This window comes from Pseudochaenichthys georgianus, chromosome 23 (assembly GCF_902827115.2).
Source record: "Pseudochaenichthys georgianus chromosome 23, fPseGeo1.2, whole genome shotgun sequence".
In the NCBI taxonomy this organism is placed as follows: domain Eukaryota; kingdom Metazoa; phylum Chordata; class Actinopteri; order Perciformes; family Channichthyidae; genus Pseudochaenichthys; species Pseudochaenichthys georgianus.
The window spans coordinates 21,432,178-21,448,781 of NC_047525.1; the positions used below are offsets into that span (position 1 = coordinate 21,432,178).

The 16,604-nt window shown below is 40.9% G+C and overlaps 1 protein-coding gene across 1 annotated transcript; it reads left to right on the forward strand.

Annotated features, from left to right (window-relative positions):
- Positions 1-637: 637 nt before the first annotated feature.
- ifrd1 (interferon-related developmental regulator 1) lies at positions 638-5,902 on the forward strand. Its single transcript, XM_034075002.2, has 12 exons — positions 638-863; positions 2,481-2,585; positions 2,864-2,945; positions 3,157-3,281; positions 3,368-3,525; positions 3,643-3,693; positions 3,785-3,963; positions 4,074-4,182; positions 4,336-4,470; positions 4,574-4,702; positions 5,085-5,180; positions 5,258-5,902. The coding sequence occupies exons 1-12, from the start codon at positions 833-835 to the stop codon at positions 5,342-5,344; spliced, it is 1,287 nt and encodes a 428-aa protein (XP_033930893.1). The 5' UTR covers positions 638-832; the 3' UTR covers positions 5,345-5,902.
- Positions 5,903-16,604: the final 10,702 nt, after the last annotated feature.

The window sequence follows — 16,604 nt, forward strand, 5'->3', positions numbered from 1 at the left end:
TAAATGTTTGGTCAAATCATCAGACTGATTCATAATTTTAAGCTTTAATTGGATATATTGTTGAGTAATGTTATATTTTATGACAAATATAACATTTGTATAATCCTTCTTTATTTCAATATTAATGTTGTTGTTATTATTATTATTATTATTATTATTAGGTAGTAGGGTAGAAGTATACCATGAAATAACACGAAAAAACCCAAGTAAATTGTAAAAATCATCACAACGCTGCTTTTTTACTAAATGTATAACCTGACAACATTGTATCACGTTTTTATCAAAAAACAGAATTGTTTATCAAATTTGCATGGTCGTTCAGTATAGTACATCGGATCCTATATAAATATAATATATCTTATATTAATATCTTATTATATTATTATTATATATCTATAATAAATATAAGGATTATTATTATTATTATTATTATTATTTCCCAACAACTTTTTACAACATTACACTTCAACAATGTAATCTAATAGACATTGTGTTCTCTGGATACATCATAATATAGAGCCCACCGTTCTGTTGCCAGCATCACGGGCGAACACACGCGAAACCTGTTCCTGTTCCCTGATTGGTCAGCATTGCCGGGAAACCTCCTCGCGACATCAGCCGGTATAAATACTCCGAGCCGCCTTGTTTTTACGCAGCCCCGTTTTATGAGGGAAAATGTATCGTCTCGGCCAACAATCTATCTCCACGATCGCCTTCAATTCCTTTTTATCCGCTGTGCCACGGGAACATTTTCATTTTACGAGACAATATAATAAAAACTGGTCGAGTATTGGCTGATTTTTTATCATATTATACATTCTTCTGCACGAAAATGCCGAGGACTAAGAAGAAGAAAAGCAAGGGTAAGTAAGCGAGCGACCGCATTTCTTTGGCCTAATTTATTCGACATCACCATGCCGACGGTAGTTGTAGTTCTATTCGTGTTTTCAATCTATGTAATAGAGTTGGACGTGCTTGCAGAAAGAACTACAGACGCCATATGCTGGCCTACGTCAAAACACAAAGCTGGCTAGCCGTGGGCAGACAACGCATTGCTCTTACAAAACGTGCCATAATATGATGCTTTTGCCTTATAATTATTGGCACACAACTTAAGTGACCTTAAACGAATATTTAGTTCCCATAAGCCCCTAACTGATGTCGCTATTTACAAGCTAACCTCAGCTAGCTAGTGTCAACTCCACACTAGCATAATAACGTACAGTTGTGGTTGCTAGGTGAAGTTAATTTAAGCAATCACATGTTGACAGTTGACCGTGTTTAAAGCATTAGTAGACGAATTGTTACCTTTTTGTGGGCCTACAAATTAAAGACATTATGTAAGATAACTCCAATTAGGTGAAGTGAGTTCGTCTCGTCTGAAAACACTGACCTCAAATAATCTTTACCCGAATGTCTGACTCCTATTCAGTCTGACTGAAGTTGGCTGACTTTAAATAACCATGTATGGAAGATAACCATTTTTATATTGGTTTGTATACTATAGAGTTATTATCGTCTAGCAACAGAAGGCAGACATTTTGCACTCCAGACACCAGGGTGGAAAAGAGGCGGTGCCCGGTTCTCAGAATGCATCTGTGGTGGTGGAGAGTCCACGTCAACAAATAGAAATAGCCTCTTTAAGTGGATAAAATAGCCTTTTTCCAAATTAGCTGGCAGTGACTTCATATAGCTTTCCTCGTGACTGAACAAGTCCTTTTTTTATTCTTGATTGTAACTACATCAAAACTTGTTATTACAGTGCCAAGCTCACCAGCATTTTGTTTCAGAGGTTAGTTCAGGTCAGGCCTGTTGAATCTGGTTACAGTGAACAGACATTAAGAAAGTCATTTCCTATATTTTTTTCGAACAAGAACAACCAAAGCTTTATTGTTTTGAAATAATAAACAGACTCAAGATGTTCACACCCTTTCTTAGCTGTGATGTGTCACACTCTTCATGCTTTTGGTAAGAACCTTTTAATATATTCACCATTGTCTGACGGCCATGCAAGTATTCTGTTTTAAACAGGATTTCATTCCAATTAATAATATTTTGACAAGTTCCTTTCGACACTGATACTCATTTGTACTCTGATTAGGACTTACAAAGACAAATAGCCTTATGTCCTACTTGTTGCTTTCTGTTGTGCTTCTTGACTATCCCAGTTTAATATCTTCCCTATTCTGAACAGTAGCTTATGTCACGTAGTTCAGTTGTGTTAACCTGTGTCCCTTAACCTGACCATGATGTTGTGTTTACACTGTCAACACGTTTGTGGGCTTCCCTTGACAGCATGTGGCATTTTCCTATGAGATAATGAAAGTACAGCAGGATAAGGTGTACAAAGGACATAATGCAGATTAGATTACTGCAGTGGTTTTTGTCTACCTGTGAGCAGCTGGTGTTACATAATGGACTCGCTGTACTAATGCATTTGATTAGGCTGAATTGTGTTTTCTATACTTGTGTTTTTTCAGGGGGCCAGCATGGAAATGTGCAGCCTTTCAGTGATGAGGATGCCTCCATTGAGACCCTCAGTCATTGCAGCAGCTACAGTGACACTGCCAGTGTGGCAGAAGAAGGTAGGTTTGTTTACCTTTGCACATTGTGTGTTTTATGTCTGATTCTACTTGTGAGTATGTATGATTTGGTGTGTGTCTGCATGAGCCAACACTTGTTGTACACACAAGAAAAGCAAATCTTGGGCAAATGTTTGCATGAAACTACCATTGTTTATTTTTCTTGAAACAAAGACCACCCTTAACATTTAGACAACCCTACTATGAAAAGTGCAATTCATCCAATGTGTCAATACTGTGTAGTATTATGGACACGTGTCTAAATGTTGTGGTGTTGCCAGGTGGCGAGGCCAGTGAGGACGCAGCCCTGGAGGATTTCCAGTACAAACTGAAGGGGTTCATAGATAGCACGGTTGACAAGAGGTAATAACAAGTTCAGTTAAAGATCCTGACAAGTCTATTCACCATGTGTTTAGTGAACTTATATCAAAGGAGAGATGCACCAGCAAGGCCACTTTATTGCAATTGTTAGAAAGGAACACATTACAGATCTTTTTTTATAATTTGATGAGAATGAGGTAGATGAAGAAAGAGAGATTAGCAGGAATGAATGATTGTGTACCCGTTTCCTCAGTGCGAAGACCAGGCAAGGAGCGCTGGATGGGCTTAAGACGGCCATGGCCACACGGATCCTGTACGAGTTCATCTCCGAGAGGAGGATGACCATCACAGACAGCATCGAACGCTGCCTCAAGAAAGGTACCAGAAAAGATACAAAAGCAGATTCAGCTGTTGGATCCATTTGATATTTGTGGGCGTTCTGTGATAAGTTGATTACCTTCCAGGAAAAGGAGAGGAGCAGCGAGCAGCAGCTTCTTTGGCCTGCCTTCTGTGTATCCAGCTGGGATCAGGCATCGAGAGCGAGGAGGTGTTCAAGACTCTGAAACTCATCTTCAAAAACATCCTGGCAGATGGATCTGCCAACATTCAAGCCAGACAGGCCGTGAGTACCTGAGAATGTTTGACGCAAAGCATTACATATTATGATTATAAGACGTTGGTAGAATGCATCATTGACAGGAATCCGTATCTGTTGAACAAATCTCTTTTCCTCTTTCAGGTTGCAACAAGTCTGGGCCTCTGTACTTTAGTGGCAGAAGATGACATTCTGGTAAGTCATAATTATACTACACTTTCTAGCATTTCTTTTTGCACTGTGCAAACCCCAGTCCTGATGTGATCTCTTCTACTTCCTGCTGTAGGACGTGCACGCTACCATGGAGTGCTTTGAGAACCTGTTCACCCGGTCCTACGCGAGAATGGATGGCACCTGTCCTTTGATCAGTCCCCAGACGAGCCAGCTCCACACCAACGCCCTGCTGTCCTGGGCTCTGCTGCTCACCATCTGCACTGCCAACCAGCTCAAAGACGTACTGCGCAAGTAAGACCCTCTGTCAACCCTGAACTAAATCTGACAGTATACACTTTTTTTTTATTATACTGCAATCCAGACCAAGATAAACGCTGAACAATTAATTTGTTGTCATGCAGACACCTGCCAAAACTGCCAAGATTGTTGGAAAGTGATGACGTCAACATGAGAATTGCTGCAGGAGAAACCATTGCGCTGCTCTTTGAGTTGGCCAGAGACATGGACGCTGTAAGTTCTTAGGAAGTATCAGGAATAAATAACTATCGTTGAATTCAAAAGGTGCTATCTTGGCGCTATTATGCATCTTAAGTCGTACATTGAGTCTGTTGGCTGTCTGTTCTTTGAAATGAATGCAGCATTCCTTTCTCCGTGTCCCTTCAGGAGTTTGAGTTTGATGACTGGGATGAGCTGTGTGACAAACTGAACGCATTGGCCACCGACTGTAACAAACACAGAGCGAAGACAGACAAGAGGAAGCAGCGGTCGGTGTTCAGGGACGTACTTCGAGCTGTTGAGGTGGGTGTTCTTGAGACAAATTAAAAGGGACTTTCTTACAGAATGATTAAAGATTTCTGTATGTAGCCATTTGTCTCACATCCATCTTCCATTCTCCTTCCAGGAGGGTGACTTCCAGCCGGAGACCATTCGATTCGGCACCGAGCGCATGATCATCGACAGCTGGGTCCGAAAAAGGACATACGATGCCATCAGGGAGTTTGTCGGCTCTGGGATGAACTACCACCTACAGGTGTGTTTTTATGAGTAACTCACAAACTTGAAATGTGAATGACTGCGGCTTGACTTTTCCATTTAATGGCACTGCAGTGTTCCTCCTGCTTTGACGCAGCACTAAAACTCAATAGAGGTCTGTAGTCCTGCCTGATGCAGCACGGAGACAACACTTGCAGCTTGATTTAGGATTATGTTAAAGAGAGAGAAAAAAGGCAGCACAAGAAGCTGGTTGGAAAGTATAATGCCGGGTCAGTGCCAGGGGAATGTTTTTTACAAGGGAAGATTAGACGATGGAACATATTTTAGTGCCCGTTACTTTAGAAGTGAAGCAAGCTGCGGTTCGGATGTGTGTTATTTTTGGCAAGTCATTTCTAATTAGTTGTATTTGACTTCTCAAGGCAAATGAATTCATCAGAGACGTTTTTGAACTGGGACCACCGATGCTGGTTGATTCAGCCACGATGAAGGCCATGAAAATCTCTCGCTTTGAAAGGGTATGCACAAGTTATTCAAATGAATATAAAAATCTATATATAATAGACTTTATTAACATTTTCTCTCCTTTTTCCAGCATCTCCACAACTCTGCTGCATTCAAGGCTCGGACCAAGGCCAGAAGCAAGTTCAGGGACAAGCGGGTGGACGTGGGAGAATTCTAACATGTTTCTTTTTCACTTGTAATACCCTGTTTATCATGGTTCCCTGCTTTTTAGGTGAATTATCAAGAGGTTTAGTCAATTTCATCCTCGCTCAAAATCTGTTTTTGTGTTTCGGACATTCCCTTTCTGTAGATTTTAAAAGGTGGCGCCGCGATCACATTCTCTACTCCTGTAGTGGACCAAATTCTTTTTCCATCCTTTTTAAATCTGTAGAAGGTGACCGACCGTGCGATAATCAAACGGTAGTTATTGAGCATCTCTCCACATAATCAGTGGTGTTGTACATATAGTGTATATTTCTTTGCTCCCCATGTTCATAATGATTGTGGCCTTTTTTTTTCCTCAACATACGTTATACATTTGCCAGACTTAATCCTGCACAGAGGTTTAATTAGGTCATAGTAATGTTAAGATATATTTGTGATCCTACCCTTTGATGGATTTGTGTTTAGTTGGGTTACGTCTGTATAACCTCGGTAAAAATATTGTGTTTTTACGTATTGGGTATATAATTTGAAAAGAGCAAAATGGTGAAATAAACACTAAAGCTGTAAGAGATGAAGTCCTTATGGTTTCTTATGTTTATTATGATACATTACACCGTACTTAAAGGGGCCCCATTGTGCTTTTAGGTGTTTTCCCTTTCCTGAAAAAAAAATCCCAAAGTTCTCCATGGCGCTCCAACAAGTGTTTGACGAATCACAACAGAGTCAACCAGCTAACCAGAGCAGACTGGGCTCTGGTTTCAGACAGAGGGTGAAAAGAGCTGCTGCAGCACAGGCAGTATGAGAAACATAAAGAGCTTTTTGAACATTAAAGTATGTAAACATGTCACAGTAGAGGCACAGAATACACATGTATCTAAACGTTTAGCATACTGGGTCCCCTTTAATGGACATGACTGACCAAAGATTCATTGATCAAACATATTCATAGGAGGCTCAAAGCATTATATTCCATAGCTGAAAACCCATGATGGAAGTTGTCTTTAAACATCCTGCCAGATATCTGAAGGTCATTTCGAGCGAAGGGGCAGTAGGCCTACACATCTTATTGATTTTCTTCTTCCACACTACAAAGTGAAGGATGTTACAGTCAAGGTGACAGAGGCATTATAGTGAGTACACCCGGTCTGCACTTTATAAGACAAGTTTGTCAGTGAAACTGTTGAGGTAGCACAGGAAATAAAGGAGGTCCTACTACATTGTACATACTCCCCCAGGTCCTGCTCGAAGGCTGCTGCTTTTATAGGGCAGTAAAAATGGTCCATAACAGCAGCATGATAAAGGTTAATGTGACAACGCGGCAAATAGTCCCATCAATAACTTGGTCGGTAGAGTTTGGAGTGCACACCTGCAATCGATGCAGCTTCTTTCTTCAGGTGGAACAACATTACTTACTTGGAGTTTATACATTTTCACAGCCTCAATAAGGACTTCCATGAGTCCCTCAGCTTTTATTGAAATTCCTCTTATTTAAATCAATAGATGCATCTAAGGATAGAGGGTGTCGTTTTTCTCATACTGATATTCTGAACAATCTGCTGTTGTATTTGCTGTAAAGTGTCTCTACTGTAGGCTATTTTTATTATATGTACAGCACTTTGGCTCGACCAAAAATCGCTTATAAATGTGCTATATAAATACAACTTGATTTGATCTAGGCAAAGACGAGCATAAATCAAGTCCGTTTTTAAAGCTTTAAAAACTCCCGCACTTCAAAGCTTCTTGGTAATACACTTGTGTGTTGAACAAATTCCTTCAACGTTGTGGGGGAAACTTCTGTGTCACCGACTCAAAGGAGACACGGGGAGAGCTGGAGCTTTGATGGTTTATTTGGAGCTTTGGCCGAGAATTCACAAAACACGTCAAAGAGTCAGAGGTTCTGACTTCACGGTAGAGTCACACTTGCCAACAGGGGCGGACTGGGACTACAAATCAGCCCGGGACTCTCGACCGGCCCACTTCGGTACCGCCGGCCCACCGCGGTACCGCAAGTAAATTGTCGACCGGGGGGGGGTAGACAATTTACTAGCGGTAGACATTAAGGGTAAATAATGTCTACCGGGCCCGGAGCATTCGTCCATAAAAAAAAAATCGACTAATAATGATGAAAATTAACACATTTGTTGCAATAGTAATGTATGCACTAACTACATTACTACTTATACTACAACATCAGTTCTTCCTCATTTTCCTCAATTGTTCATATTTGGTTTATTAAAATAATGATATTGTGGTCATTGTTAAAAAATGTCTATTATTATTATTTGTATAATGCACTTTCTGCCTTCCTGTCATTAGGAGTTAGACATGTAATGGCTATGTAATTTATTTGATTAGAACCTGAACCTGCATTATCCCAAACTGCTGGGACATTTCGCCAATACCTTTATATTGTCTACTCTTCACTTACTTGTCAGCATAGGTCGGCATTGATGTACAGAGCCGACAGAAGACCTTGTTTATACTGGCATCATATTGAGAGGTGCAGCCAGTGACGCGTCCTAAAACCAGGAAGTAAGCTGCTGGTCCCCTCGACAAGGGTTTTGGAAAATAGCTGGAAATAAGGTCTGTGGAAAACAAACCTGTTTGATAAATGCACGTTTTGTTCAGCCGGATAATCTCCACATGTCTACCCTATTTTTATAATTTTCGAATCATAAATCTAATCGATAGATTATAAAAGGGTTTTAGGACGCGTCACTGCAGCCAACTCCATCGATCAAGCTGGCTGAAACTTTCTCTCCCTCTTCTTCTCATACTCCCTGTCACTCTCCTTTAACTCCTCCGGTGACTTTCTTTTATTTGAAGATTGTTTTTTTGCCCGGCACTTGGCCGGTTACCGCTGGTATTAAAAACATTTGGCGAATGGTTAGGTGGCGCGATAGTCTGTAGTGAAGGAGCGCGCTCCCGCTCACCGGAGCCTGCTCCCGCTGCGCTCCGGAGCAAACAGCTGTTTGCTTTTCACCCAACAACAACAACGACAACCGACTCACGGAACGCTATGTTGTAGCATTGATAAACGAAACAATTTAACTAAATTGCTAGTCAAAATACCAATACCACAGGACCAATATTTTTAGTGGCCCGAGCGGGCAAGTGGAAAGTACGTTATGCTGGCCCGGGGTGTCTAAATAGTGCTTCCGGGCCAGCGGGCCATTTAATGTCGAGCCCTGCCGGTTACCGGCCGGCCCACATCGTCCGACCGGCCCACTTCAGTACCGGCCCATCGGGATTCGTCCCGAACGTCCCGATGGCCAGTCCGCCCCTGCTTGCCAACCTTGAGACCTCAGTAATCGGGAGCATTTCAAAACCACCGCGGGGGGGGTGGTGGTAGTGGATCGCCGGAGCTGTATTAGATTAACATTAACATGCTTATTGTAGTGGTAAGTGCACTGCCTTGCGGCCTGTAGCACCATCCTTGATGGAGCATATGTGGGCTGGACCTGTATTTTACAGGAAAGGAGTGAGCAGAGGGTCGACTTGTCGATTCTTGTTCTGTTTTCTGTGACTATCTGCCTCACCCTCTCAGACTTTTAGTTGCGCGCGCTACTGAAGAGACGCGCTACCATGGAAACCAAACAATGGTGTAGCTGTATTAAAGTCCGAGTGGAAACAGTCCTGAGTAAATCTGATTTTGTCAGAAATCGGGAGAAATGCGGGAGAAATATGACCCCGGGAGGAAACCGGGAGAGGGCAGTGAAATCGGGAGTCTCCCGCGAAAATCGGGAGGGTTGGCAAGTATGGATAGAGTTGCCACGTAAATTCTGAAGAACTCTACGCTCATGTATTTAGCTAGTTCAGAGAGAAGAATCAACATTGTGCATAACAAGATAGAATCATAACATCTCTATCAGCTGACGCCAACAGGCAGGAATAGGGAGACAAAACACAGAGCACAGCAGCCAAGGTTACAGGTGCGTTCAGTCAGGACAGTATGAACTGATAAACTGGGTCAAAGTTATGGGCCTTGGAAAAATAGTTCCCCAACAATCGTGTTAGTCTCTCAGCAAGTTCATTCTGATCAAGAGGATGAACCCTAAACTGCAACAAAAATGCTGATAATGTGAAGAGGGAGACTTTTTAGCATGGCACAACAAGTCCTTTCTTGAAATGTGCTTTGTTTAAATCCTCTTAAAGAAAACTATGTACACCTTTCTCTAAAACCTGAATAAGTGATATAGTAATCTGTTGAACATGGTGATGAGATGATTATTGTAAAATGATTGACCAGATAGGATTCAAATATGACTTCAAATATATAGCATTGCAATAGCGACGATGTTTGTCCCATCAGAGGTGAAATAATATTAAAATCTATGAAGCATAACTCAATTTTTTACCCATTCTTCCTCTTTGTGAAATCCTAGTGCCAATATTACCCAAAATGCAAGTACACATTTGAAGCATCGTCTTGAGTATTTAAGGGTTAAAATGTGCAGTTAAAATGACTGCAGTGGCAATAATAATAACACAAAAGCATAACATACTGTATAAAAGTACATTTCATACTTTTAAGTATATTTTGATTATAATACTTAAGGTTTTGAATGCAATACATTAAATTGTAGTGAGTATTTTTACAGTTTGGTATTAGTACTCCTACTTTAGGATCTGAATACTTCTTGGGTGGAACTACTCAGTATTTCTGTGAAACAGCATGTACAAAAATAAAACATTTCTCTACAATATTTAAGCAGGAAGGTTTCTTTAATATAAACTTTGTGATCCATTGGTAATCTCAAAGTATTGATTGCTGCCGCCTTAAATCCTCTTCTCCGTTAAGAATGTAATACTTGCTGCTTTTGAAAACCGTATTAGTTTCAGTGTGGATTGTCAGTATTGAAACAAATTCCTCCTCCCCGCATTTATGGCTTCTCGGTAGATAAACATTATTATATTTGATTAGATCTCTACTGTGAGGCAGGTGGGAGGAACGTGCAGAATGCTAATGCTGCGTTGTTATTATTCATAATTCACCACAGCCTATCGTTTTCAAGGAAAACCATCAGTGGGTAATTAAGAGAGATGAATAAGGAGTCAGAGATGTGATAAGGTAGCTTCAGTTGAATCAATGGTTACTTTCATTTGTGTCGTTATGCACTCAATGCAATGTAGGAGACTCACAGTTACATCGACTTACTGGTTAAGCAATTCCATCTGTGAAAAAAAGATGTGGTTTCTGCAGTATGCTCCAGTAGATATGGGACACACTGTATTAGTGTTATTGTAGTGGGTCGGATTTGAACTGCGAGTGGCGCAGTCGGTATTTAAAGACACAAATCCACTTTAAGCTCCTTTCCTGTTCTAAACACCTCAACTGAATGCCGTTATTCATGTTTAATATAACTGTGATCAGGATTGGGCGGGTTTGTATTCCTTTACAATTACAAATGACCTGTTTAAAAATGCAAACGGTAACAAAAGAGTTATATAATAGAATATTTATTTATTGTCATTATACAAAGTACAACGAAATTTCATTGGCAACTCTCACTGCAGTAACAAATAGACACAATGAATAAATAAGAGTGGTACAAGCAGAGGTAGTAGCGATGATAGTGAAACAAGATCAAATTCAATGTCAATGCGCATATTTACACTTCCAGTCTAAATATATATTAGTAAAATGGACATAAGTATGTTTAAATAGTAGTGCTTGCCGTCTTTGAGTGGTGGTGTGTGTGTGTGTGTGTGTGTGTGTGTGTGTGTGTTCACAGTTGCTGTAATATGCTCTGAGGTTGGATATAACCCGATTACTTTCCTTTACTTGCATCAATATCAAATGCAATCAATATCAAATGCAATGCCAATAAATACAAGAGGAAAATAAATATCAATAACCTGGATTTGACCCAAGTGAATTATGTTGCGTTTGATTTGTTACATAAACACTGGGAGTCGCTGGTTGCCATGGCTGGTTAGGCAATCCCATGTCGGGTTTCCAATCATTGTTTCACACATTGGCAGCAACAAGGGGCCTGGGGGCATGTTTGGCAATCACACACACACGGTGGAAAAAACCAGTCACACTCAATTCCTTTTCATTAGCAAACCAGGTTAATGTATTTATTCCATGTGTTTGCTACTGGTGTCTCCGCAGCTGTTACTGTGGCACCAGCATATTATCTTGTGGTGCCACCCACATGTACCTCCCCCTCTCACCCCCACATCTTCCTCTTCCCTCCAATGTCTCCTCTTCCTGGCTCCAGTTACTCCCTGGAGCGAGGCGTGTACAGTAGCCATCACGATGAAAAATGGATGGAGAGATTAGCGGCACTCTGTCACCGGATGAGGGTTGTGTTCTGCATCCCAACACGCCAAGGGCTTGTTGTTGTGACTGATCAAATGGCTGCTGCCTCTGATCACTTCAATTATGCTGCATACAGATATCCAAAGCTGCAAGAAGGACTCGAATCCTTCAGTTAAAATATAAATGTTTGATGTTTTTATTATAAGATACAAAATGATTGCTTGTTTGTTCAGTGCTTATTAACACGTCCGCAGCAAAGTTAAGCGAGCGACGTGTAAATAGAAAATGAGAAATATTAATGTGTGTACTTGTGAAGTGAGACGAGGAGAACATTGGCAGAATCCCAGGAGAAAGACATTAGCTGTTTTCCCCAAGTGCAGCATATTGAGCCATAAATCATTGGTCATACATTGGAGTGTATATTATTCTACAAATGCTGCAACATGTTTAATGCATAGTGACTCATGTTCGATAGAGTCGCACTCAAGGCCTCAGGCAGAACTTCTTTCAATTGAAAATCTGATGAGGTCCCATGTTTTTCTTCTGGATTTGTGTTGCTTTCATGAAGGGTGGATTGTATTACACTCAACATTTTAGGGATAGTTTCTACTTGCTGAAGTTTGGTTAAAATGTATTAATTTTGATATTATACTTCTTTATACCACTCCCAAAGCTACAACATACCCCAAAGCACAACATCGCCTGTGATAATGCACATCATACATACAGTATTGGACACAAACCTCTTCAATGGAAGCTGACAGTGGCACAAAAAAAAAAAATGTTGTTGCTCAAACCTTATTAAAAACTTGCAATTGTGTGTCTTTTAAAAATAACAACATGTTTTTATCCCCAAGGATAAAATAAGTTTGCCCAAGGGGAACACAACACAAAGGTTAAAATAAAATACTCAATACTGTATGCCGGAGACTTTAACCTCTGTAAAACTGTAAAAAGTAGTAAATAAAAACCATTGAAGATCTATTCAATTGGTTGCAACTGCAAATACATCTGTGTTCTTCCATATATTGCTAACTTGCACTATCTGCTACTAATGTCTCAGAGAATATTACAGTGTCTTTTGTTGTGAGTGATTTGCTGCATAGAAAATGAATATAATTGCCAACACATTTACTGAACTTCTTATAGATCTCGTGTGAAATGTTTGAATCTCCTTGACAGCAGGAGTTGTAGAAATAATGAACAGTGCGTTTCTGACTTCTTGAATTATTTATATTATGCTGTATACGTTTAAAAACTTAATTTGTTACATGCCGTTTATGGCAGGGTTTCTATCCGACTACTCTCACCGCTGCAGTGAAATTAGTTTTTTAGCTGCAGTCATTATTTATATTGATGCTTTTCTAGAGCACGAGAGGAATAAAAAGCACAAGCTATGAATCATGTTAACGTTAAAGCCCCGATGTATTTATGCACAACGTTCATCTTGCTCACATTGCGGTTGACATCACTGAAACATACATAAAATGTCAGGGTAATAATGATGTCAAGGTGAGCCGGTGTACTTCTAAACTTCGCCAGGTGGTGGCAGTTGTTCACCATTAAGCTGTCTGCCGTTTCAACACTTGAATTGACAGCTTGAATCTTGCACTTACAAATGAGCATTAACTGATGATACATAGGACAACATTTGAGGTTAAAACTATTATATGTTGGTGAATTAAATAGAAAAATACATTCTCGATTGAGTTATTTTTGACCACTTGACATAAATTGCTACTTTTGATAAAGGGCTTATGTACAAGCCAGCGCCGTCTATATGACGCGGGTAGCCTACAAGCTAATTTAAGCTTCCCTTTTTGTAAGCAGATTCTTTCAGACATCAGATCTGTTATGCCCTGGAGTGTATGTCCAGTATCAATCAAATATATCCCTCCCGTATCATTCATCTCTCAGGAGACAGACCGAGCAAAGCTGACACCATATGGATTGTGGTTGTAGACTTGAAATAGAGTCAAGCGATACACATTTGTCGTGCTGGGCGCAGATGCATTGTAGCCCCCACACTGTGTGACTCATAGCTACTGTAAACTCACACAGGCACACTCACACAAAAATATGTACAAGTGCACGTGCGCAGTGAAACACACTCCATTTCGCTCTCTGTAATGTAGGCCAGTGACAGGCGCAGACCCCCATCAGGGCTGACAACTGTTCACCGGATGATGCCACTGAGAGAAGGCAAGAGGTCATAGTTAAGGGGCAACACCTATCTTTATATCCAGCAGCATCACATCCAACACATACGGTACAAAGAATACTCGTAAAATCACCCTTTTGACGAATACGTTAGATTCCAATCCCCAAATCAGTTTTTATCACGCCCAAAAATGTCTAACAAAAAACTCAATAGACACTTGACTTTGGCATCTGAAGTCTGAACACGTGGGAGGCCCAGGCTTTATCTCCCTTCTTTTTTTTTTTTTAAAGCGTTGTCTCGCAGCCTGAAACGCACGCAGCCCCTGTGTGACAGGAGGGAAGAGATAGCAGGGTTCCCTCCCTGTCAGCTCCCACTATCAGAGGCTGAGAACCACACTGCAGCCTATAGAGCTCCAAAATAAATCAGGAACTGGAGTACATTTTTGTTATTTTGTCAGTGAACAATTTCTGCACTAGTAAGTGATGGCAGCAAACTAGAGAATTCTATTTGGTTCACGCTCATTTGCTCACTATAGCTGGGAGATGGTTAGCTTAGCTTCAACGGTAGGCTACTGTGAGGCAGATTGTGTAGCCTATGCTAAGCTAAATGAAACTAGTCAAATGATTAACAGCCCATAAAACTATGAGATTTGTATCCTTTAAATATTGCAATATATAGTTTTAAGGGGGTATTTTACTTTTGGCTAAAGCCTGGCTAGCTGTTTTCGCCTGCTTTCTAGCTACTTGTTATAACGTTCTCCCTGCTCTTATATCTAACAGGGAGGTAGGTTACACCTTGTTAATGTATTTTTCCAGACAATGTCATGGCTAAGTCACTCCCTGAGTCATGCTATCACTGTTTAGCACCACAGTAGCTAGCTTGCCAACTGTCAGCGTGCTATAGCGTTATATATTCATATTTGCTATACAAACATGTGATATCATTCTCTTGTTTTGCTTTCTATCTACCAGAGAGCACAAAAAAAGCTCTTTAGGTTTGTGTTCTTTAAAAAGAAAAACTTGATCAAAAGGTGTGAGTATGTCAGCAGTTGGTTTGATCAATTAAGGAGGATTTTTAGATGTTGACCAATACATTAAAATGTCCACGTTTTAGTCCAGTCAGAGACCATTATTTCATGTCAACATGAAATCTGATTTCAGGTCAAACACATGATTTGTGAAATAATGGAGATGATACCATCACCTGCCTCAGCTGCAGCCAGAGCTGTTTCTTTGATCCCTCGACAGTTGCTAGCTCTTGTTTGAAATGGATTGGATGCTGAATTTCTTTTATGACCGCTATGTTAATAGCCTGCAGTGTTAGTTTCATAGCTTATCCATCTACTTTGAACATAGCCACTGTACGCTTCATCTTTCAACTTAACGACTCAACAAAGCGGGTTTTGAAGGATCCCAATGAGAAATGTCTGTCCTGCCAGATCAAATAAAATGTGGCACATTGATCTTAGTCTACTCATAAAACCCAACATTCCCATTAGCCTTATGCTGGATTTTAAATTAGATTTACTTTAACCAGAGGGGACCTTTATCTGGAAATCAGCTGTTGTACAATCAATTTCTGCCTGACCCAACTTGGTCGAATTTTTCACTCGATTCTACTTATGCAGGCACACCTGTGTGTGTATGTATTAGGTCAGCATGTGTCTTGCGTGTTGTTTATAGGCGATCGTAATAATGAATTCATGAGGTCATCAATTCATCTGTCACTCATGGGATAAAAACAGCTCAGCGTTAGTCTCCAATGTAAACAGTAGATCAGAGAAGATGTGGCAGTGTGTGACTGAGACGACCACACACACACACACACACACACACACACACACACACACACACACACACACACACACACACACACACACACACACACACACACACACACACACACACACACACACACACACACACACACACACACACACACACACACACACACACACACACACACACACACACACACACACACACACACACACACACACACACACACACACACACACACACACACACACACACACACACACACACACACACACACACACACACACACACACACACACACACACACACACACACACACACACACGTAAGGTTGTTGCCAAGGCTCAGCATGCGCGAAGTGATTGGTCGCCTCTGCTCATCAACGCAGGAACTCACCAGTTGGATTGGCCAGTTCTGTAAAGGAAGTTTTTCAGGATGTTTTGCCATCTCTTTCTTTACACTGCTGGATCTCTCATTACTCTTATTACCGCCACACACGGCTCATCCGATTTAATTAGCTCAGCTTTACAGAGGTGTTTTTTTTTCTTCCTTCCTTCTTCCTATTGCTTTTATCATAGCAGGCAAGATAGTGTATGGTGAATTAAGGGGGGGGGGGGAATCATTTGCCAAGAAAAAGATCTATCCACATTATTATATGAATGATGCTTTTCGCAAGGAATGATCAGGGTAATATATTGATTCCCATTACTCTTTGCCTAGATGAGGTGAAGCGCACATGCCTGAGGGGTGATGTATGCAGTGGTAATATATGTGCAGCACAAGGACATTATCCTGGAATAGAATAGATATCCTGTGTAGAGCATAAGCAGCGCACACAGACACTTCCCTCGTCTGTGGTTTTTTATATCTGTTGATAAGCACCAATGACAAAATATGTCCTCGGCCTCAGGATGTTCACGCTCGAGTGTGTTTGCACGTCCATGTTGTGTGTCTGCAGCGTGCTTGACTGCAAGCATGTGGGTGCACGAGTGTGTGTGTTTACGTGCCTCTGGCTCTGTGTGGCTGTGCGCGTGTGAAAGTGCTACGGTCTGTGTGCACTGCTGAA

Coding starts and splice junctions, on each gene's coding strand:
- ifrd1 (XM_034075002.2), top strand. CDS start 833: ATGCCGAGGACTAAGAAGAAGAAAAGCAAGG. Junction 2,946..3,156: donor GATAGCACGGTTGACAAGAG/GTAATAACAAGT, acceptor CCGTTTCCTCAG/TGCGAAGACCAGGCAAGGAG. Junction 4,183..4,335: donor TGGCCAGAGACATGGACGCT/GTAAGTTCTTAG, acceptor GTGTCCCTTCAG/GAGTTTGAGTTTGATGACTG.